Here is a 24,248-nt window from a genome sequence, read left to right as displayed (position 1 = left end):
CTCAGAGAGGTTAAGTAACTTTCCCAAGGTCACACAGCCCATAAGTAGAAAAGCCAGATCGGGACCCAGATCTCAGTCTAACTCTAAAGCCCAGCTTCTTTCTGTTAAACCCTGGAGCATCTACACTGAAAGGAAGAATTACTACCATTTCTATTTGTCATTTTGTTTGTGTGTGAAAATCCTCATCTGTCAGAGACGCTACCCTGCCTCTGAGGCTGTACCAAACCGGGAAGTAACGAACTATGTCCTGATTGTGTCTCCAGAAAACAGGTTTTTTATTACCTACCACGGCGGGCTGTACATCTCTGACGTACAGAAGGAGGACGCCCTCTCCACCTATCGCTGCATCACCAAGCACAAGTATAGCGGGGAGACCCGGCAGAGCAATGGGGCACGCCTCTCCGTGACAGGTAGGGGAGAGGGCCTGGGGAGAACGGGGCAGGCTGGGAAGGGAGGACACCAGGCCATCCCTGGAACTTGGCATGCCCCACCGCAGATGGAGGAGCCCCCTGTGTACTCAGGGAAATCAGAGAAAGAGATTAAAGAAATCAGGTACTGAAACCACCAAGGAAGACCTCTTTGCTATGTTTTCATTTTCAAATAATGAGGCTACGAGACTCACCCTCTTTTTCCCTTTTTTTTTCTTTTTTTTTTTTTGTCTTTCCTGTCAGGAAGCTGATAGATAAAATCTGATACTCAAACATAGTAACTATTAGTGTTGCTTTTGCTGGGGGTGGGGGCATTGCATTTCCATGCCTCTAGGTGCTTTTGAGTATTCTATCCTTTCTTTCTTTTCTTTTCCTTTCTTTATTTCCTCCCTCCCTCCCTCCTCCCTCATCCCTTCCCTTCCCTTCCCTTTCTTTTTTTCTGAGACGGAGTTTCTCTCTTGTTGCCCAGGCTGGCGTGCAATGGCATGATCTTGGCTAACTGTAACTTCCGCCCCCTGGGTTCAAGCAATTCTCCTGCCTCAACCTCCTGAGCAGCTGGGATTACAGGCATGCGCCACCACGCCCGGCTAATTTTTGTGTTTTTTAGTAGAGACAGGTTTTCACCATGTTGGCTAGGCCGGTCTTGAACTCCTGACCTCAGGTGAGCTGCCTGCCTCAGCCTCCCAAGGTGCTGGGATTGCAGGTATGAGCCACTGCGCCCGGCCTGAGGATTCTATCTGATCAATGAGTACATACGTATCTTTTGTCATAGGCCACCTCGCAACATTTGAAAGCAGGCAGAACATAATTTATAAACAAAATATTTCTAAACAGAATAGAGGATTCTTCTTTTGGGGTGATTATAGCTTCTCGGGAGGGATAGAAACTGGTGTTTATTGAATCCTCCTGTGTATCTGGGATTCCCTCATTTGTTTCTGTCAGGGACCGTCATAGCCCTGTGAGGTGTGTGCTGCTGCCCCTATTTTTACAGGCGAGAAAACCAAATCTTAGGGAAGCCAAGCGACTTGCCAGAGCTATTTAACCAGTGGGAGGCACAGCCAGAATTCAAACTCTGAACCCCTGGCCTCGGTGTCCTTCCAGCTACAGGACCCCATAGAAGGGGTCAGTTGAATGCCCATACCCATGCTGAGGTCACAGAGAGGCGCTCCTCGAGGTAGGCTTTCTGAACAGTGGTTTCCAAACTCTTTGACCACAATGCCCAGACAGACGTTCTTATCACAGCCTGCGTGATGCACACTGGCATTTTCTACCATGCTCGTTGCAAGGCGCTCTGGAATTTTCTATTCTATTCTATCTAATTCTGATTTCTCTAGATGCTGGTCACAACTCACCAAATGGATTTCACAACCTCCTAAAAGTTTGCGGGTTGCGAGTTGAAAATCTCTGTCTTGAGATTGGAGTTTTTGGAACGGGGATGAACGCTAAGTCAGAACACCCGGCTTTTGGGATTAGACTCATGAAATCTCGCAGCCTCTCTAGGCCTCTGGAAAAGGAACCAGTCTAGGTGGCTGCTCTGATTCTGTGTGCCTCTGCCGCTCAGAGCTCTGCCCTGAGTTTGGTGGTTTGGTGATGAGCTCTGCCCTGACCCACAAAGACTCTCTCCAGGACCACTTCCACTTGTCTGTCACATGTGGGGCAAGGCCAGGAGATCAGGAGCTGGGAGGGCAACAACCCGGCTCCCGATTCACCCCTGTGTCTTCAGCGCCTGGCCCTGTGCCTAACACACAGTAGGTGCCAAGTAAATATTTATGGCATTAATCAATGCCGAGGGAAACCGTGCTGTCATAAGAATAGGGGACGGGGCTGCTCCGTGCAGCCCCATCTTTGTGGCTTGACTTTGGAATCTGCAGCCCAATTTCCAAAGGGCTCGCCTCAAAATGACAGGGACTTGTGTGTATGGTGTTTTACATCTCATTTGCATGCTTATCCTGCAATGTGGGAAAGACACAGAAATCCCCTTCCTGCAGGCCTGCTCCCTTCTCCTCCGTGAATATTTGGCCCCTTCATCCTCTAGTCTCCTGGGTGGACCTCTAGCTTTTGGGGGCACTAGGCAAGAGTCCCTCAAAAAGAGACATTCTTTGAACTGGAGGCCATGCCAGCCCTTCTTCCCCTCCTCTTTCACCACCAGCTTCCGGGAGAAGGGGCGAGGGAGAGGAGACTCACAGATAAAGCCCAAATAGAAAAGCGGGCATGAAGATGGGACGGTACCCAGACAGACAAGAGAGAGGCCCCGGCACAAAGAGAGATTGGCACGGGGCACAGGAAAGGCAGAACGGAGAGACATGCACAGAGACAAAGGAAGCAAGCGAGGGGGCTCCAGGGAGGGGGCACATGCAGCGACGCGGAGCCCTGATATGATGGGATGTGACAAGGCGATCTGCAAGCTGCTTGTCTCGGCAAAAATGCAACTGATACTGGAGCAAGCAGTGCCGAGGGGGTTGGCACTGTGGAGCCCAGAGCCCGTCTCGGGCTCACCCGCCCCTCCCCATTGCACTTGGGTTCCACTCCCCAGAGCTGAGGGTGGAGATCAGTCCCCAGAGAGAGGCAGGGCACGAGTGTCCACTGAGATGTTTCAGTCTCTAGAGGCCAGGACCCCCGAGAGCTCCTGGGGCTTGTTGCGGGTGAGAATGGCACAAATGGCAGTGCATTGGAGGTGGTCAGTTCATGAGAACAGGAAGCACATTTGTGGTCTCTTCAGCACTCAGGGCTGAAGTTGCTGGGGGTGGGGAGAGATAACGAGGTGTATTATTAAGATGGCAGTTATGAATTAGGCCAAACTTTCCATCTCCGCCTCAACACTCACTAGTTGTGCAGCCTGGCATAAAATAATGTTCCAAACCTCAGCTGCCTCATCCGGAAAATGGGAGTAACAAAATGTACTCCTACTGGGTTGCCATGAGAATGAAACAGAATATCTCCTATTAAGAAAGGCCAGGCGTGGTGATTCAGGCCTGTAATCCTAGCACTTTGGGAGGCCAAAGCAGGTGGCTCACTTGAGGACAGGAGTTCAAGACCAGCCTGGCCAACATGGCAAAACCCCATCTTTACTAAAAATACAAACATTAGCCGAATGTGATGGCACATACCTGTAATCCCAGCTACTCGGGAGGCGGAGGCAAAGAATCGCTTGAACCAGGGAGGCAGAGGTTGCAGTGAACCGAGAACGCGAGATCATGCCACTGCACTCCAGCCTGGGTGACAGAGTGAGACTCTGTCTCCAAAATAAATAAATAAATAAATAAATACCGCCTATAAAAAGCTTAGCTAGTGCCTGACACAGGAAGCTCTGGACAGACAGTAGCTGCTATTATTATTGTCAGTGGTGGTTGTTGCTACATTGTTATTCCTACTACATTCCCAAGGGAGGGGCGGGGGGGCGGCAACTTTCATTTTTCTGTATTTTCCAAGTTGCAGAGGCAGTTGCAATAGTCTGTGCCTCCACAAAAGACAACCTAATCATAATCATTCCAGACATCTAGGTGCTTTTTCAGAGCTTACCAAGTGCTTTCAGGTGTATTAACTCACTCTGTCCCCACCATAACTCAGTGGGATGGGCATTGTCACCTGCAGTTATAAAGGAGGAGACTAGTGGTCAGAGAGGCTGAGGGACTGGAATCAGATCCCCAGCTCACAAAGGACAGAGCCAGGTGCAGAAGCCATGCTCCTGGTGGTGCCCTAACCACCTAACCACAGCAATGCTGTTCAGCTGGCTATGGGGGCTGGGGTTCCCAGCAGCCTCCCCAGGGTGTCTCAGATCCCCAGCCAGCCTAGCCTAGCTCCAGTGCACCCCCAGCAGTTTCTCAAGCCTGACCATCTGTCTCCCCCAGCCCTGCTTCAGTGCTAGGAGCGCCCAGTCCCCCCGGGCTGTCGCCATGTACACGCCGCAGCATTTTACTTCTGCTCTGGAGTAATGGAAGAGGTTTCTTTCCCTCAGAATTTAATTTCACGCCTGAGCCTCGGTGATTAATTCCCTCCCCCCGCCCCTTCCTCCACCACCCTGATGGCCCCTCTGCTTGTAAATTCTGCAGTGTGCCACGGAATTTGTGTATTTTGCATCAATTAAATGTCACATTGAGTAATTCTTCCTTGGCACTGGGTTTGTTTATCCCAGCCATTCCCACCGGGTTGGGGGTGGGAGAAGAGGCCACAGAATCTGGCAGGCAGGGCGCATGGGCTCTAGATAGTAATTGTCCCACGCATCTGCAGCTGGATTGAGCGTCTAAAGCGCTTCCACACACCTATACCACTGGTTGCCTGCAACGGCCTTGTGAAGTCTGGAGGCAATGTTATCACCTCCACCAGGGCAGGTGGGAAACTCGGGCTCTAGGAGATCACAAAACTTGCCCAAGGTCACAGGGCTTCTCAGTGATCCAAGCAGAACTTGCCCCTGGAGAGCCTGATTCCTAACCCGGGCTCCTTCTGTAGCCCACAGGCAGCCCCTGACGAGCACTGGAAGGTGGGAAGAGAACAGAGATTCTTTCCCCTAGAGAGGAGAATTCTCACCCCAACCCCTCTCCAGGGCAATTGCTGAGGGCAGAAGAAAGCTTCCATTAGTGAAGGGACCGCTATCCACTCCTAAGCAAAATTTAGGATTTTAGATTACTCCATCTCAGATGCCATTTACTGAACAAGGGTGGGGGAGACCTGGCTTCTGATCTTAGCTCCATGTTGTGATCCCAGGCAGGTCCCTGTACATCGCTGGTCTCAGCATCCTCATCTCTTTGTGCCTCAAGCTCCCTAAGCCAGCTCTATAATTCCACAAGTCTATACAGTTCTGCAATGTGGATTTCTATCCAGAAAAATCAGACTACTGGCCTGCCCATGCCTGAGTGCCCCATTCATCCTCCCTAGACATTTATGGTTCAGCAGCCTGGGGAGATACAGCAGCAGTTTAACGCTGCCTTGAGGAGCTCGGTCTTCCAGGTGCTGACTGCCCTTGGAAGGGGCAGTGCTGATGGGGGCTGCCTCTGGAGAGTCACGTGGGGTGGCAGAGGGCAGGAGGGTGGGGAGATGGGGAGACTCCCTTTATGACATGCTCTTCTATACTTTCTGAAGTTTTGCCAAGTCCATATGTTATCTATTTTATCTGTTAAAACACTTTTAAAGCTTGTATTAGTATTAGTATTATCATTATTTTTGAGACAAGATCTTGCTCTGTTGCCCAGGATGGAGTACAGCAGCACAATCATAGCTCACTGCAGCCTCACATCTCTGGCTCAATTGATCCTCCCACCTCAGCCTCCTGAGTAGCCAGGACCACAGGCTTGTGCCACCACACCTGGCACTATAGTCGTGTGTGTGTGTGGTTTTGTTTGTTTGCTTGGTAGACATGGGATCTCACTGTGTTGCCCAGGCTGGTCTCCAACTCCTGGGCTCAAGTGATCTTCCCACCTCAGCCTCCCAAAGTGCTGAGATTACAGGCATGAGCTACTATGCCTGACCTATTATTAAAACATTTATTTTAAAATAAGGGGAAGTTCTGAGCTGGGCACGGTGGCTCATGCCTGTAATCTCAGCACTTTGGGAAGCCAAGGCGGGTGGATCACAAGGTCAGGAGTTCAAGACCAGCCTGGCCAAGATGGTGAAACTCCGTCTCCACTAAAAATACAAAAATTAGCTGGGCATGGTGGCGGGCACCTGTAATCCCAGCTTCTTGGGAGGCTGAGACAGAGAATTGCTTGAACCCGGGAGGCGGAGGTTGCAGTGAGCCAAGATCACACCACTGCACTCCAGCCTGGGTGACAGAGTGAGACTCTGTCTCAAAAAAATAAAAATAAAAATAAATAACAGGGAGTTCTTTGAAAATAAAATGAAAGAAAAAGAAAAATCTGTGGGAGTCATTGAGAGTGGCCTGGAGAAGGCATCCAGAAGAGGTGACATTTAAGCTGGTTTGTGAAAGATGAGTAGGAGCTGGCCAGGCAGAGCAGGCTGGCTGGGCATCCAGGTGACCCAGGTGACCCAGCACACCGCCGCAGGGTTCCATGAAGACAGGGGACAGTGTAGGCAGGCCAGGCCGACTCATTGGCCCAGATCATAGAAGGCCTTGGCATTCAGGATAAGCAGCGGAGGTGTGTTGTGTAGGTGAGGGGCATCCTGGGGAGGTTTAAAACAGGAGGAGGTCCCCCAGGGGCAGGAAACCCAGAGAGGCCTTGGAGGGTGGGAACGAGCCTGAGAGGGCCGACAGGACACCACTCAGAAATGCCTGGGCATTGCACACAGAATCCTGCCCGCAGGCGCTATGGTTTTCTGCAGCTTCAGGCCACAGGTCTCGTAGTTGCTGGTTTCTCTTGGTTTTGGAATGCGAAATAGAGGATTGTCACAGGTGACTGGTGGGGCTTCTGAATCCTTCTAGGCTCTGATGGAAATGCACTGGTCATTTCTGAATCTGTCCAGAGTTTAGGCAGAAGACAGAGCAGGAACAGATAGATCGTCCTCCCATCTCCCAGTAGGCCTAGAGAGATACTTACCATGAATTGCAAACTTGAGACGTCATGACACATCACTGCTCTACAGCCTGGGCCAGAATCCAGGGACAGAGCTAGGTATGGTGGCTCAGGCCTGTAATCTCAGCATTTTCGGAGGCCAAGGCAGGCGGATCACCCGAGGTCAGGAGTTCGAGACCAGCCTGGCCAACATGGTGAAATCCTGTCTCTACTAAAAGTACAAAAAATAGCTGGGTGTGGTGGTGCGTGCCTGTAGGCCCAGCTACTTGGGAGGCTGAGACAGGAGAATTGCTTGAACCTGGGAGGTGGAGGTTGCAGTGAGCCAAGATCACCCACTGCCCTCCAGGCTGGGTGACAGAGTGATTGAGACTCCATTTCAAAAAAAAAAAAGAAGCCAGGGACTCTCCGTGGGAAAGGAGTTCTCATGCACACCCTCTCCCTCCCTGCACGTCTTGCTCTCTTCCGCCTTCTTCCCTTCTTCCATCTGTCTCTCTGTCACTCTAGTCCCGAACTCCATCATATCCTCTCCTCCTCCCAGCCCCTGCTGGGAATCCCAGTCAAAGTAGTCTGGGGCTTGGTCTGGCCTGAGCACAGAAGACACAGTGCACCCTCCCTGAAATGTTCCTCTGGAGCCGCCCTGGAAACTGCTCGCTATGGGCGCCAATGGGCAGCAGGCTCCTGTCTGGGTGCTTGCCTTCCCTCCCCCAGCGCCACTTCATCCCACCCAGGGCTGGCCAGGGCTGCCGACCCTCTCTGCCTTCCAGACCCTGCTGAGTCGATCCCCACCATCCTGGATGGCTTCCACTCCCAGGAAGTGTGGGCCGGCCACACCGTGGAGCTGCCCTGCACCGCCTCGGGCTACCCTATCCCCGCCATCCGCTGGCTCAAGGATGGCCGGCCCCTCCCGGCTGACAGCCGCTGGACCAAGCGCATCACAGGGCTGACCATCAGTGACTTGCGGACCGAGGACAGCGGCACCTACATTTGTGAGGTCACCAACACCTTCGGTTCGGCAGAGGCCACAGGCATCCTCATGGTCATTGGTGAGTCGGGGAAGCCCCTTCTGCAGCCCCAGTAACCTTTGAGGGCGCCTCAGGGGTCGGGGGAGGAGTGTGGCCGACAGCTGGACCTGTCTCTGACCAGGCCCTGGGAATAACCCTGGCTGACTGGGGAAGGCAGTCTGGTATCCTGGAAAAGCCCTTGGCTTGAAATCAGGAGGCCTGCCTTTTGTTTCTGGCATTAGCAGATAGTAACTGACTTTGGGCAAATCACATAACCATGACCATCAGCTCAGTGCCGTTCTCTGTAAAATGGGAAAGTGGTCCCAGCCTTCCTACCTCCCAGAGGTCATGAGGCTCCAGTGGGATGAGGAGGGTGATGGTGATGTGCTCGCCATGAGGGCAGGGCTTCCGGGCTTGTAGGGAGGTAGTGTCCAAACCAAGGGAAGCAAGGCAGCTGTCAATCCACTAGAGAGGACATACATCCCAATCCTAGGGTGACATTCAGGATGTTTCACAATCATTGATAGGGGCACTGATTAATCAGATCAGAAACTGGCCATAAACAAGCAAATCATCTCTGCCAGGACCTTCCAGCTGGATGTCAACCCTGGTTCCTTCCTATTCCTCCTCCTGCCCCTTCTAGGGGTCCAAGGAGCTGGTGTGGAGAGCAGGTGGCCTTAGCATACCCCTGCTGCTGAGGAGCCCCCAAGGCAGGCAGAGAGGGTAGAAGCAGATGGGCGAATGCCCTGGAAAGCACTCTGGATGCGGGTTTGTGAGGCCCAGCTCACCCCTTTCCCCCTACCCCACCTCACCCCTTTCCCCCTACCCCACCTCTCTCCACTCCTGTGTGACCCAGCCTCAAGGTTCCCATCTGTGAAATGAAGAAGTTCCTTCTAGCTCCGGCATCAAGAGTCTGACTCTCTGAGTTCCCTGCTCTCTAGGCTGCAGTGGGGCTGGGATCTGGACACCCTTGAGGAAATGCCGTGCCTCATGAGACAGGAATGAGGCTGTCATTACTAACAGCATCCTGAGGGTTATTCAACGTGGGCAGTGGAAAGAGAACGTCCAGAGGTGATCCCACCTCTCATCCTGGTTGACCAAAGAAACTCTCTTCCCACCTCCCATTTATTCTGAGCATAGGGCAGTAGGGCTGCAGACCCTCAGGCTGACCAGAGAACCACAGCAGAGCCCACTTCTGGGCCTAGTGTCTGACTCCCACAGCCCAGATAAGGGCTGAGTCTCCTTCCTCACAGTCAAGAGAGTCTTGAGAGTTGGAGTGTGTTTATCTACAGTGCCTGGAAGAGCGCCCCCCCAACACAAATTCACTGTCAAGGTGGAAGAACAGAAAGAGCCCCAAGAAATGCTCTGGGATGGCAGTGCACGGTGCAAATGCTTAGGTTAAAACGCTGAAAGCCCTACTTCAGGGGCCTGGGGGTTCCTCTCGTACAAACAAGCCCTGGACAGCAGAGCAGACAGAGGATCAGGATTGGCACCTCCCTTCCTGCCCTAAGCACTGTCTGAAAAAGTTTATTCCAGTATTACCCTCACCTCCTTCCCACCCTCCTGCTCTACACTCTCTCTCTTTCTCTCTCTTTCTCTCCAAGTAGGTCAGAAGGGCAACACACCCTCAAATCCTTGGAAAATTAGCAAACCTTCCTGTAGGTAAATGCAGTGTTCACAGCTCCTGCACCAGTGTATGCAGGCAAGCTGAGACACACAGACACAGGCACACATGTTGAAAATGCACCTGCCCGCCTCCCCATGTACGCATGCACACGTATATGGTGCCTGTACCCATGCACAGCTACACAATCCCTTCACAGGAACATGCCCATATCCAAGTACACTCTCACAGATGTACAGCAAGTCACCACCTCCAGATGTGTACACTCCCACACTGACCCTGAATGCATCTTCTCTGATCCCCAGCCCCCTACCCCTCCCCACAGCAGGCTTGTTTGGACCACCAAGGTTCAAGGGGAATCAACGTGACTTTTCTCCATCTGCCAGCCTCTCTACAGCCTCTCCCTGCCAGGTTCATGGAGAGGAAAGCAATGCTTTCCATACCCCCTACTCCTCCACGAAGCCCCCCACCTAACCTGCGCCAAGCCCACACAGGAGCAGTGAGGAGACGGTGGCTGGCAGAGCACTGGGAGCTCCGGCTGGCGACTGGGATGAGCAGGAGGCCACCTGACTCAATGTGCACTGACATTTCCTGGAGAGCAGGCAGAGGCTCTGGGAAACGAGTAGGGAGAAGCAAGCATGCAGTCATTTATGCTTTGGCTGCACTCGGCCCACATGAGCTTGCAATCTTCCTCTCTCCTGCAGGCTTCCTCACTTGGGGTACCAAGCTATACAGGGAGCCTGAGCCCCCATACAGAGCCCCTAGCCCATAGAGATCAAGGAGAGGTCAGTTTGGAGCTTGTAAATGGCTTGCTAAGCCAGTTAGACCATCAGTAATGACTCCGGTCATGGTAGGCCTATGAAGCTGAGAGATGTCACCCTGCTCTCAAGTGGCCCACAGTCCAGAGGGAAAGGGAGACAGACACAAAAGAGGTGATGAAGAGACAGGGTGCTCAGTGTGGTGTGAGTTATACACAGGGGGGCTAGAGGAGGGATCCTTAGCCCAACCTGGGAGGGGGAGTGATGTCCAGGAAGGCTTCCTGGAAGAGGTGACACCATGCGAAGGATGAGCAAGAATTAGGCACAGAATGCTCTAGGTGAGGCCCTGGGGCCGGAAACAGCCCAGGGTATGCAGAAATCGCAGGCAGGTTGCTGGTGCTCTAAAGACCTATGGCTTTGGTGACAACGGAACCCCTTTGAACCCCTACAGTCAGGCCCTTAGGGCCTTAAGGGCCTCAAATGCCATGCTGAATTGGAGTCATGGAAGTTCTGAGCAGCGAGTGGCTGGCTGCAGCATGGAGGACAGCTGGGGGGAGGCAGGGAGGTGCTGCCACGTGGATCCAGGTTGGGAGCTCCAGGCCTGCAGTGGGGCGATGCCGAGCAGGGGGTCCACAGATCCAACTAGAGGAAATCAGACCAGCAGCACATAGCAATGTGTTATCTCCGCAAGTATGGGAGACAGCCTGCTGGGCCAAGGGTGCCCCCCCCCCCCGGTTTCTGAGGTGGGTGGCGGGGAGAATAAAGAGCTAGTCAAGTCTCCGCCCTCCTCAGTGAGCCAGAGGGAGCCTCACACTCTCACCAGGCACAGGGACACGTTTTAGGGGAGCACAGGCCATCAGAACAACAAGTACCAAGAGATCCCTCAGTCTGAGCCTGCCATTTAACAAATGAGTAAACTGAGGACTAGAGTAAGGAATTCCCCAGTCCCAGTCCACACAAGGGGTCTGGAGGCAGAACCTGGGCCTTTTGTGACCCCTAACTACCCCCAGCTACACTCCACTCACAGTAAGCCCTTTTTCTGTTCTTTCCTCCCTCCCATTTCCCCTCACGTCCCCCTGGCCCGGCCCAGATCCCCTTCATGTGACCCTGACACCAAAGAAGCTGAAGACCGGCATTGGCAGCACGGTCATCCTCTCCTGTGCCCTGACGGGCTCCCCAGAGTTCTCCATCCGCTGGTATCGCAACACGGAGCTGGTGCTGCCTGACGAGGCCATCTCCATCCGCGGGCTCAGCAACGAGACGCTGCTCATCACCTCGGCCCAGAAGAGCCATTCCGGGGCCTACCAGTGCTTCGCTACCCGCAAGGCCCAGACCGCCCAGGACTTTGCCATCATTGCACTTGAGGGTGAGCTGGGGCGCCAGGACACAGGGGGCAGGTTCAGGGCTGCCGAGCTCATTCCCTCCCTCCTGCTGAGGTGGGAGCAATGCCAGGAGGCATTAAACCAGCGCTCACTACACACCAGGCCGGTGCACCATCTCACCCTAAGGGCCCTGTGTGGAAGCCCTTTTTTATATTTAAATCTTTTTAATCTTTTTTCCTTTTTTGAGGCAGGGTCCCACTCTGTCTCTCAGGCTGGAGAACAGTAGTGCGATCACAGCTCACTGCAGCCTCAACCTCCCTGGCTCAAGCAATCCTCCCACCTCAGCCTCCCAAGTAGCTGTGACTATGGTCAGGGACCATCTTGCACCATGCTAACGTCCAAGGTTATTCTGTTCACCTGGCTAATTTTTTATGGTTTGTTTTGTTTTGTTTTCAGAGACAGAGTCTCACTATGTTGCTCAGGCTGGTCTTGAACTGGGGTGAAGCGATCCTCCTGCCTGGGCTGAGGCCTTTACTTTTTTTTTTTTAATGATGTTACCCATTTTGCTGTTGAGGAAACTGCAGCTTTGGTCACTTGTCCGAGTTCACACAGCTCTGCCCAAGGGACAGAGCGGAGATTTGAGCTCAGGTTTCTTAACCATCATACTCTACTGTCTCTGCCCTTGGAAATTACTAGAATTTCAGTATTAGAGGAGTCTTCAGAGGCTGGAAGAGTGCCAGTGACCTCTAGACTTGCAATTCCTCTCCCTGCCTGAGACCTCTTCAAGGCAAGCTCTGTGTCTCACCAGCATCCTGGGTTTTTACCTGTTTGTTTCTCTATCTCCTCCTTTAAAGCTGCCAGCACCCGGGGTTCCTTACCCAGCACCTCTGTGTATGGTTGTTCAGGTTGTTCACTGCACACATTGCCCAGCCAAGAGGGTAGGTGAGGACTGAAATCCAGCCTGCACCTCATTTGCCAACCCATCAGCCCTGGCACTGGGCTGTGCCCACAAAGAGGAGGCACCACTTTCTCATTTGTACAAAGGAGCAGTGGGGGCTGGCAGAAACCCTGTCCTTACAAACAAGTTTAATGGTTCCCCACCTCCTCCTTCATTGCCACCAAAACAAACACAACACAATTCTGTTCCTTCCAAGGATTTGTCCTAACAAAGATACCAGCCAAACCCAAGCAAGCCCCACAGGTATGGGATCCTCCCCAGGTGTCCTCGTCACAGCCTGTGGGTCTGCACTCCTTGAAGGTGTGAGGCACCCAGGAACCTAAGCCCTCATTCCTCACCCCGACCAGACAAACATTTGTCTTCCTTTTTGTTTCTTGTTTCTGTTTCTTAGAGACGGGTCTCATTGCTCTGTTGCCCAGGCTGGAGTGCAGTGATGCAATCATAGCTCACTGCGGCCTCAAACTCCTGAGCTCAAGCAATCCTCCTGCCTCAGCTCCTGAGTAGCTGGGACTACAGGCATGTGCCACCACACCTGGCTTTTTTTTTTTTTACATTTTTTCTAAAGACATGGTCTCCCTACATTGCCCAGACTGGTCTCAAACTCCTGGGTTCAAGGAATCCTCCCATCTCAGCCTCCCAGAGTGCTGAGATTACAAGCATAAGCAACTGTGGCTGGCCTACTTTTAAAGTACTTAATGCCTATTTTAATCCTTTTCAACAATCCTGTGCGGAAGGATGGCCAGGGTTAATGATTACATCCCCGTGTTCCACGTGAGGAAGCCAGGGCACAGAGGTTAATTGTCTTGTCCAAGGTTATTCTGTTAGCCAAGACTTAAGCCCCGGCCAAGACTCCTCACTGCCACGGCCTCTGTGCACTTTCAGCCTCAGACTTAAGGCCTTGTGCTAACAGGGTTGCAGCGCCACCACCCCCTCCTGAGGCCCCACGCAGAGAGAACTGGAATCAGACTCCACAGGGCCAGGCGGTTCCATATGTAGTTCTAAGCAGTTAACTTCTGAGCTTGTGTCTTTATTAATAGAGGAAGAGTTGAGAGGAAGCAGCATTTATCAAGAAATTACAAAGCGCTGTGTGAAGCCTCTGAAATGTATTAATTCATTTTATCCTCAGACTATCCATGAGGTGGGTATAATCATGATTGCTATTATCCCCATCCTCCATCCATGAGACAAAAGACTCAGAGAGGTTAAGCAACTTGCCCAAAGACCCAGAGCTAATAAGTGATTGAGGGAGGATGCAAACCCTACAGCCTGAATCCATGTACGGCAGTAACCGGCACCACTTGGGGTTGCGGATAGCAGAAGAATTGATGTACACAAAAGTTCTTTTTTGCTCTTATGGCTGCTTTTTGCCTCCTCCCCTGCTGAGGTGGGGTGGCTGGGGGGACCGTCTCTCCATGGCTTGGTGACCCTGAAGGGGGCTCCTCGCTCCCTGCAGATGGCACGCCCCGCATCGTCTCGTCCTTCAGCGAGAAGGTGGTCAACCCCGGGGAGCAGTTCTCACTGATGTGTGCGGCCAAGGGCGCCCCGCCCCCCACGGTCACCTGGGCCCTCGACGATGAGCCCATTATGCGGGATGGCAGCCACCGCACCAACCAGTACACCATGTCGGACGGCACCACCATCAGCCACATGAACGTCACAGGCCCCCAGATCCGCGACGGGGGCGTGTACCGGTGCACAGCGCGGAACTTGGTGGGCAGTGCTGAATATCAGGCGCGAATAAACGTAAGAGGTGCCTGTCTACATTTAAATATCAGAATAGGTTTTTGAGTTCCTTTGCCATCTCTGTGGTTACCATTATTCTTGTGCTGATTAGTACTTATTATTAATCGTCATTTTGATTTTAGTAGAGGTCTCTCTCCCCTCTCTCGTCCCCTTTTCCTGCCCTCCTCAAGCGCCATCATCCATTCTTGTGTGCGTGTGTGTCTGGTACAGTTCACCCTCATTCACCTCCCCATTCCCCCTCCTCCTTCCTCCTATCCAGAAATCCAGCCAGCCCAGCCCCTTCTCTTTCCCTCTAGCCCATTCCTCCCCATCAAATCTCTCTGGGGCCCAAGTATGCTAAACACCTGCTGGTATCTGCCAGCCCCACCAGGGCCTTGTAAGGGCAAGACAGGGCAGGGGCTGGGGACCAGGCTTGGTCTTTAACATGGTTGCCCACCCAAGCTGTGCTCCCTCTGTCCTCCCACTGAGCCAGCCCCCAAAATGCTCCAGGAGGTATAAGCAACCAGGAGCCAGAGCGTCATCTTCTCCCGCAAGGCTCACACCATCAAGAGTAAGAGGCTGAGGCTGGGTGGGGGTGTCCCAAGGAAGGCAGCCTCCAAGAGTGGGGAAAGGAGTCCTCAAGGGCATCATCCCCACATCTCAGTTCTTCAAGTCACTGTGGTGAGAACACAGTCTCCTCTGAAGCTCTTTGTAGCCCGATGGGGTCTGACTGGTCTTCATCTGACCCTACTGCTGACCCCTGACCCAAGGGCAGAGGAGCAGGGGGACAGCAGGAAGGGAAGGGGCACTGATCCAGGGGCACCCCTGGTTGCCATGGGGGTAGGAAAAGGAGCAAAGGTGGAGTTTCATGTTGAATTTGCCTGTGCCAAGCCTTGGACTCCTGACAGAAGTGTGGGTTTCCCATCTGGCCACCCTCCTGCCCTCTCCTCTGTATTGGAAGTGGGACAGAGATGCAGGGCCCTGGAAGATTTCCCAGTCGGGCCCTGGAAGATTTCCCAGTCGGGCCCTGGAAGATTTCCCAGTTGGGCCCCTCATGTTCTGGATGGGGACCTGAGGCCCAGAGAGTACCTTGTACCCTGTGGAGCACTGTCTTGCTTGGTAGCCTCTGAACTCCCTTTCCATCCCCTAGATTGCCATCTGCCCAGCAAGCCTAGCCCAGGACACTCTCTCTCCCCAGCCAGCACTATCAGAGCCCCTTTCACAGCTCCTTCCCAGGGGCCTACAATACACGTTTACTTGTTGAACGAAAGTCATCAGCTCACCTGGCGAAGACCTTCCTGTTGTTTTTAAGTAGTTAACTTAAATTCCTTTTGGGTACGAGATCAAAATAAGCAAGTAGAATGGAAACAACAAAATCTCTACCTTTCCACTTTAATCCCAAAATCTTAATCTCCCCATAAATGAGGACTTGCCCTCCCAAATCCCAGTCACTTCTTGGTGGGGCTGCAGTTTGGTCCTATCCCTGTCCCACGAGGGGAATGGCTCTTGGCCAAGGCATGTATATACTGCGTCCGTTTGCAACTCTTTGAAGCTATTAACAGTGAGTCCTGGAGAGACTGTGGGCACCCCCCAATTCCAGCCCGTCTGTAGCTTTGTAAAAAGGCATCCCTGTGCCCCCACCAAATGTCCGCCCCCGAAAGTCTCAGGGGCAGAGTGCCTGAGAAGAGCACCACAGGGTGGTGCCCGGCTGTCCCTGGCTGACGGCAGCACATGCCCTTCTCCTCCTCCTCCTCTCTTCTGACTCCTGCCCAGGCCCCCCCAGCATCCGGGCTATGCGGAACATCACAGCAGTCGCCGGGCGGGACACCCTTATCAACTGCAGGGTCATCGGCTATCCCTACTACTCCATCAAGTGGTACAAGGATGCCCTGCTGCTGCCGGACAACCACCGCCAGGTGGTGTTTGAGAATGGGACCCTCAAGCTGACTGACGTGCAGAAGGGCATGGATGAGGGGGAGTACCTGTGCAGTGTCCTCATCCAGCCCCAGCTCTCCATCAGCCAGAGCGTTCACGTAGCCGTCAAAGGTAGGCCTCCCTCACCAGCCAGGGCCCCTGCCCGCCTGACCACCCAGGATGCGTGGGCCTTTCCCCAGCTGGGACTCAGACAACAATAGGCAATCCTGGGTGAACAGAAGGCTGAGCAAGAGAGGCCCCAGCTTGGCATTCAGAAAAAAGGGAGCAGGGCAGAAGACTGTGGGTGGACGCAGGCCATGAGCTCCTCTACATCCGGGGTCCTCCTCGGGCTGCAGAATAAGACAGCACACACCCCAGGTGCATGAGAGGGTGAGTTACAGATAGAGGAGGCAGGCTGCCTTCTGGGAGAGAGGCCAGGTCAGAGATGGGCTGCATGGGGCCTCTGCTGTTGGGATGGAGCCCCCAGGAGCTCAGCGGGCCCACACAAGGAGGCCACAAGCAACAGGAGGCCAGGGTTGAGAGAGCACGCTGGGAGCCCTGACCCCCTGTGGGATACACAGTACCCAGGCTGCTTCTACAGGACTGGGAACACCCTTCCACCTGCTAGTACTGCTTGAGGCCTGGAAAGTGCTGTGTGGTGCTTAAAAGCCTCCTCCCTCAGGCCGGGCACAGTGGCTCACGTTGTAATCCCAGCACTTTGGGAGGCCGAGGCGGGTGGATCATGAGGTCAGGAGTTTGAGACCAGCCTGGCCCAAATGATGAAACCCCGTCTCTACTAAAAATTCAAAAATTAGCCGGGTGTGGTGGTAGGTGCCTGTAATCCCAGCTACTTGGGAGGCTGAGGCAGGAGAATCACTTGAACCTGGGAGGCGTAGGTTGCAGTGAGCCGAGATTGAGCCATTGCACTCCAGCCTGGGCAACAAGAGTTGAAACTCTGTCTCAAAAAAAAAAAAAAAAAAGCTTCATCCCTCCTGAGCCCTTGACATCCACCTGGGTGAGGTCTTTGTTTCATGCCTGGTCCTGGGTAGCCACTCACTAAGTCTGTGGATCAAATGAATGAGTGAATATAAATGTTCAAATACATGAGCATGTGAGTCAATGACAATGTCTCCTTGGTTCTGGGGCTGCGAAGGTCTTCGAAACCCCCAAATACATTCTTTGGGACTGACAGACCTGGAGACTGTCTGGATGGTGTGTGACAGGAGGGTGGCCTGGTTGCTCTGGGGCCAGGCTGGGGAGGTGGATACCCCCAGGCTTGACTAAGGAGAAGCCAGTGAAAACCAGGCTACAGGGGTTGGGTACTGAGTCAACCACGGCTGTGATGGCTGAAGAGCTTATGTCTCTTCGTGAAGAGCCAGGATGGGCTCAGGCCTGGGGAGGATAAGTGGACAGGCTGTCCTCTGCAGCCTGAGGCTCCAGAAGCATGAAGACCTCAGCCTGGGGCTCCGCCTGGGAGGAAGGGAGGTCTGGGGGTCTCCAGCCACCATCCTGGGCTATCGCAGCAGGCTGCGATGGTTATAATGATCTGCCACTGTCACTGCGGCAGGCGCACTGTGTGCCTCTCACATTGCTCCATGCTCCACGTGCAGTGCCATCTTCGACCCCACAGCTGCCCACTCAGCTAAGGCAGGTAACATTTCCTCCCCAGTTTTCGGGGCAGAAAATGGAGGCATAGAAAAGTTAAGAAAGGCCGGATGCAGTGGCTCACGCCTGTAATCCCAGCACTTTGGGAGGCTGAGGTGGGCGGATCACCTGAGGTCAGGAGTTTGAGACCAGCCTGACCAATGTGGAGAAACCCTGTCTCTACTAAAAATACAAAATTAGCAGAGCGTGGTGGTGCATGCCTGTAATACCAGCTACTTGGGAGGCAGAGGCAGGAGAATAACTTGAACCTGGGAGGTGGAGGTTGCAGTGAGCTTAGATCGTGCCATTGCACTCCAGCCTAGGCAATAAGAGTGAAACTCCATCTCAAAAAAAAAAAGAAAGAAAAAGAAAAGAAAAGTTAAGTAAATTGCCATCTGGTGTCAGAATCTTTCCCAGGTCTGCATAACTCCAGAACCTGGGCTCCAACCGAGAATGGCCCCGAGCCAGGGAAAGGACAGGCTGGAGGGAGGACCGTTTGCTCCATGCTCTGCCTTAGGAATAAAGACATAGAGCTTCTGGGACTGCCAGGGAGGGTGTGGAAGAGACAAGAGTCCTTGAGAACTCTGAGGGCCCTGTCACCTGGGGGCTTCCCTCTCCTGAGCATCTGTGTCACACCCCAGGGCAGTGGGGAGGGGAAGCTGGGGAGAACCCCCTTTGTATCCCCAAGGGAAGAGAGGGAGGAATAGCATTGACCAGGGGAGGAGAGCTAGCAGGAGGCCCATGGAAGGAAGAAAAAGAGAAAAGGGGTCCAGGCCTGGGAAGGGGCTCTGGCATGGGGGGAAGGCCCTGGGGACCCCCCTGGCTGCTGCTTTGCCCAAGACTGGAAGCAACATGGAACACACACACTATCGGCAGCAAGAGGGACGTATGGGAAGAGGAAGGGTTTGTGGAGGACCCTCAAGCATGTGATATCACTGGACATCCGGTGGAAGGGCCTGGTGGCCAGCTGGAAGGACTGAACAGTGGCAGTGGAAGGCTGGGTGGAGACTTCTCCCCCAGCTCCTGCCATCAGTGCACAGGAGCCGAGTCACAAGCCTGTGTGCCCAACACCCATCACAGTGCCAGACAGTGTGTGCTTTGAACTGAAACTAAGACATTAGGCTGAGTTGGAGTGACTTACTAGGAAACCTCACTTTGAGCCCAGGAAAGTGGACTTTTTTTTTTTCTTTTTTTTGAGATGGAGTCTTGCTCTGTCACCCAGGTTGCAGTGCAGTGGCATGATCTCGGCTCACTACAACCTCCTCCTCCTGGTTTCAAGCAATTCTCCTGTCTCAGCCTCCTGAGTAGCTGGGACTACAGGCACACGCCACCACGCCCAGCTAATTTTTGTATTTTTAGTAGAGATGGGATTTCACCATATTGGTCAGGCTGGTCTCGGACTCCTGACCTCAGGTGATCCACACACCTTGGCCTCCCAAAGTGCTGGGATTACAGGCATGAGCCACTGCTCCCGGATGAAAGTGGACTGTCAAAGTCTACTTTGAGAACTTACTAGGAAACCTCACCGTGGCCATCTGAGGCCTGGGAGGAGAGGAGACCCTCACAGCCAAACACCCATTTCCCTGCTGTTGCAAGGGAGCCATGTGGAAGGGCATCCTGGCCACTTTCTCTGCCCAGCCCAGGGGCCTTGCCGTACCACCAGGGACCTCACAACCCCCAGCCCACATCCCCGCCCCTGACATCTGGGACAAATCAGCTTGGTGGCTGTGTACACAGCTCAACCTGCCTCCTTTAAGCAGCATCACGGGCCGGGCCGCCTGTATCCATTTCCCTTACAAGCAGTGGACCGAGAGTTTAAGTGTAAACATCACATATTAAAACATCTAACCTTTGCTCCACTCCCTGCGCCAGCCCTCACTGGCAAGCATTTGGTCGGGTTTGTTGGCTTAAAAAAAATAATAACGGCTGCAGCGGGCCTCAGAGGACTCGGAACGTCCTGAAAGCTGCTTCTGCTCATCAATTATTCAGCCCCATTCAGGGAGTGATCAGTCCTAATGAATTGAATCTGATGCATTCCGTCTCAGCGACTCGCTGGGCCTGTTGTGATGGTGCTGAGCGACAGCGTCTCTGCAGCCCAGGGAGAAGGAGGGAAGTGGGGGGAAGGGGAGGGGTGTGTGTGTGTGTGTGTGTGTGTGTGAGATCCTAGAGGACAGAGCCCATGCCTTGGCCACGTGTGAGTCCCCAGCACCCAGCATAAGCTGTGCATAGCAGGTGTGTGTGTGTGTGTACACAAACTTGCATGCACATCTTCCCCCTTCCCCACCCTCAGGGTCTGAAAAATCCCAGAAATCCAGCCCTGAGGCGGGTGTAGTCACCTGTTTTCTCTCTGGACCAAGAAGCAGCACTGGTGTGAGGGGCTCTGGGACATGCCCCCACCACTCCAAAAGCTCAGGCCCCCTCATCCCCATTTTTTCCCTGACTCCCTCTCCCACCTCATTAGAATGCACTTTTGCAGAAGAACCATCAGAGCTGATTATGATCACGCTGCTTGATTAGCGGATGCGCTGTTCCAAGAACTACCCAAGGAGGGGGGTGGAGGAGGTGCCCGTGGGCATGGCGGGGGCCCTGACTTGCAGGGGGAGAAGGGTATGGGCCTGGGGGCAGCTCTCCAGACCCCACTGCTGCTGCCCGACTAGGAAGTGCATCCCACTCAAGGTTCAGAGCAGAGAGCTAGAAAGTAGAAAAGGGCAAGTTGGGGGGGCAGGGACGGTGGGGACAGAGCACCAGAAGTGTGAGATAAAACTGGAAGTCTCCCACCCCAGCTCTCTGTGGGGCCAAGGGTCAGTGGGCAGGGTGGGGCTGAAACCCATGCTGCTCCATGAGCTGGAAAAACAATTGCTGACTCCATTCCTTCTGGGACTGCTTGTCTTCTAACGAATTTTTCTAACACTAAGCTGCGAACAGCAGCACACACCCAACATGCATGCACATGTGTGCAGAGACCTGTGTGTGAGCACTCGTGCGTGTGCACCCTGGTACGTATTGCATGCACGTGCAGCCAATTAACACATTAGCCCATTCACACTTGAGCACACATACATAAACATGCATGCCAGCAGTTACACATACGCAAGTGTGTTGTCCACGAGGGCCCTCCCGTAAGGCAACATTCCTGAGCCCAAAAGGTGGCTGCAGGTGGGACCATATGAAATATTGCCCAAGGGAGCCTGCTGCGTTCCAGTAAAGTGGGAGGAGCAGAGAGGAGAGAGGGTGGAGGGTGCTTTGAAGGCTGTGTGTGCCTTGGCATATGTGACACTGGCTGGCAGTGGAGAGCCAGGCTGCAGGGGAGGCTGGTATTTGTCTCTGGTCATCCAGAGAAATCCTTGGCAGGATGCTAAGAGGAAAGCACACAGATCAAACCTAGATTTGGTGACTTTAGAGCCACCTGTAGCTGAAAAATAATGTAGCACAAAAGCATCTCTGGGCATGCAGGCTGAATGTTTAATTAACTAGGAAGGCAGGGCTGCAACTGGGGCCCCTTTGCATTGGCTCCGTGAAGAAACATCTCCATTCCTACATCTGAGCTTCCGAGGCCTTCTTGAGCCAAAACAAGGCCAGGAGGTGCTTTCTGCCCATGCTCAGCAGGACCAGGACAGGGAGGTGGTGCCAGGCTTCTGTGGAGGACAAGTGGAAGAGGGACATACTCACCCACACACAAACACCCTCTCTCCCAAATGCCCATGTTCCCTCCTCCCTCCCTAATTTTTCCCTAGCTGTTCAATGATGAGCTTCAGCACTGCTCCATCCAGCCTCTGCCGTATGCCTGGGAGCATGTGCCAGAGACCCTCTCCCACCCTAACGAGTAGGTTGGGGGTTTCTATGATGATAAGCCTAAGGGAGAGTCAGCCACCTGGCCAAGTGCCTGCTACTGGTGAAGGTGGAGATTTGAGAGGAACCTCACTGGCATCCACAGGAAAGGGGCACAGCAGGCTCCCTAGGAGGAGATGGCCTGCATGCCATTTGGGGGAGGAACACCAAGGAAGCCACTGCCAACAACCTTACTTCCTCAGCCAAGGGAGCCAGTAACAAAGGATGAAGCAAACTCCCGTGGGACAGACAGGGCTCATGACGATGGTAGTGGTGATGAGGATAACGACCACGAATGTCATTCATTCAGTGACATCTACTGTGCCTCCACTAGATTCCAGGCACTATTTTAGGTTCTATGAATACAGCTATGCTCAAAATAGACAAAAATCCCTGCCATCAGGGAGTTTACATTTTAGTGAGGAAAGGGATCCTACGGCAAATACCCCAGAGATGTCTCCTGTCAAACAGGAGACAGGCTGAGAGTGCCAAGGAGACGGGGTTTGCAATTTCAAATAAGGCGATCCGGGATGGGCTTCCTGAGAAGAGAGGGTTGTGTAAAAAACTTAAGTCAGCTGTCATTATTCCCAAAATATGGGACTTGTTTTAACTAGAAAATCAGTGTCTGACTTTAGAGATCAGTTGGTTCAACCGCTCCATTTTGCAGATGAGAAAACTGAGGTTAGACTGGATGGTGATGAGGAGGTGCCTTGCCCACAGTCACTTGAATGGGTAGCAGAGTCTGGAACCGGGTGTTTTGGGTTCCAGGCATGGCTAGTGCCCCATCTCCGTGCTGCAAGGGCAAAGAAGCCCAGGCTTCCCATGGCGCACAGTCTGCTAGCAGGTGCAGTAAATAAAAGGCTCCATCTCAAAGAGAGATGATGAGAGACACCATTAAATGTTTATGAGCTGGGCTGGTGGTCAGCACGCCTTCCTCTGTGCAGCACTCCCAAACAAGTGGCCATAAAAGCTTTATGGTGACTGGACACTGAATGGCCTGCCTCGACCATTGTGTCTTCTCAGCCACTCAGGCCTCTGCCTCTTCACCATTGCAGCACCTTGCTAAAGATGACTGTGGCCAGAGCAGGGCTTCTGGGGAGAAAGCCCTGGGTTGTGAGGCATTCATGCCCCCTACATCCAGCTGCCTGCTAGGGACACGCTGGGACTCGGGGACAGATCTGTAGGCTAGACTCCACAGTAAAGAGGGCCCAGGTCATCACCGGGGTGCAGGGGGTCAGACCCCACCTCCGGGAGGATGGCTTTCCCAGAAATGGAAATGGCCAGGCACACATGCATCTACTAGCCCTGAGCACTGGAGAGGGCGCCGCTGACTCACAGGTCAGAAGGCAGCCCCATTTGGACAGCCATGTACATATATGGAGGAGTTCCCACCCTGCTTTGGAGACCCCACTCACAGCACTCCTAGTACCGAATGAGCTGGTGGAGAAGCCATGATCCCTGGGCTCTCTTCCCCCTCCAGGCTGCCCAGTGTGTGTATTGGCCGGATGTGAGTGGCTAGCCTGGAGCACTAGCCATGCATCGCACCTGCCCATCCCCCAGAAGCAGGGTTGGAGAGGAGCGAGGAGCCTGCCTTGGGCCTCTGGGAGGTCATCTGGTCATCTGCCTCCCAACAGCCCTCTGGGAGCGCGGGACCAGCCCAGCTGCATGTCTAACTCCCCAGGATGGATGTTGGCTGCTACTTCTTCAGTGGCCTCTCGGAGCTGTTGATGTTATTCAGAAGACCAGAAGGAATGACAGCCCCTTGGCTCAGCCTCCTCCGTCTCCTTCACCCCATGTATTGTTTGAAAGCATGTGTGTCCTTTAACTCTCAGCTCAAATTCCACTCCTCCATGAAGCTGCAGTCACCCCCAGCCGATGGCATCGCCCTCTGCTTGAGCTCAGCATCTGTATATCCAGGCGGTCCTTGTCTAATCATCTTTGGGGAAGTATCTTGCCTTCCCTAGTAAACGAGAAGCTCCCCAAGGCTCCGTCTGTAGCTGAAGTGTGTTTCTACTTTCCCCAGCCCACACGGAGCATAATGCCTTCACAGAGGAGCATTTCATAAATATTAGATGAATTAGTTAATTAATGAATTAACCTGCCTTAGTAACTTGCTCCATTATCTAAATTCCTCCTTACTGAGAGAGACAGTCTTCTTGCCTGAACTAAACCTTCCTGCCTGATTTCACTATGTCTCTATCCGCTGGCTCTGGCCTCAATGGAAACATGGTGTTCTGGCCGTCTGTGCCCGGGCTTGGCCGTCCAGACTCCACAGCCCCTTAGCTTTTCTCTCGGCTCTGCAGAACCTTCTACCTCCTTGCTTTGCCCATACATCCTGTTCTCCAGCTCCTCATGACTGCCTCCACCCTCCCCTTGCTCGTGTTCAAGCATACACAGGGCTCTCAAATCACAGCAGCTTGTTCCGTGCTGTGACAGCAAGGGCCTGGCCCCTAGGAGGGACCAAGGGACCAAGGTTCCAAAACCCCAAAGCATCTCGAGGAGCAGCACAGACCCCCCGTCTTATTCTGGCTGAGCCCCCATCCTGTGCTTGCCGCACCCCCTGCCCTCTCGCAGGTGAACTTCTG

General features: G+C 53.4%; 1 protein-coding gene across 3 annotated transcripts in view; it reads left to right on the top strand.

The window, feature by feature from the left end:
- Positions 1-24,248, top strand: part of DSCAML1 (DS cell adhesion molecule like 1) — a 388,366-nt gene that overhangs the window by 283,900 nt on the left and 80,218 nt on the right. For 2 of the 3 annotated variants that reach the window (XM_001158737.6, XM_054661640.2), the window contains exons 4-8: positions 264-410; positions 7,657-7,935; positions 11,366-11,641; positions 14,009-14,305; positions 16,051-16,323. In XM_001158737.6, coding sequence (XP_001158737.5) covers positions 264-410; positions 7,657-7,935; positions 11,366-11,641; positions 14,009-14,305; positions 16,051-16,323 — 1,272 coding nt within the window. Of the gene's footprint in view, positions 1-263; positions 411-7,656; positions 7,936-11,365; positions 11,642-14,008; positions 14,398-16,050; positions 16,324-24,248 lie in introns of those variants that run through there. The other variant, XM_063783415.1, reaches the window with a different exon arrangement.

Source organism: Pan troglodytes, chromosome 9, assembly GCF_028858775.2.
Source record: "Pan troglodytes isolate AG18354 chromosome 9, NHGRI_mPanTro3-v2.0_pri, whole genome shotgun sequence".
Classification (NCBI taxonomy): Eukaryota; Metazoa; Chordata; class Mammalia; order Primates; family Hominidae; genus Pan; species Pan troglodytes.
The sequence above is the reverse complement of the archived record's forward strand: the minus strand, read 5'-3'. Positions and strand labels throughout refer to the sequence as shown.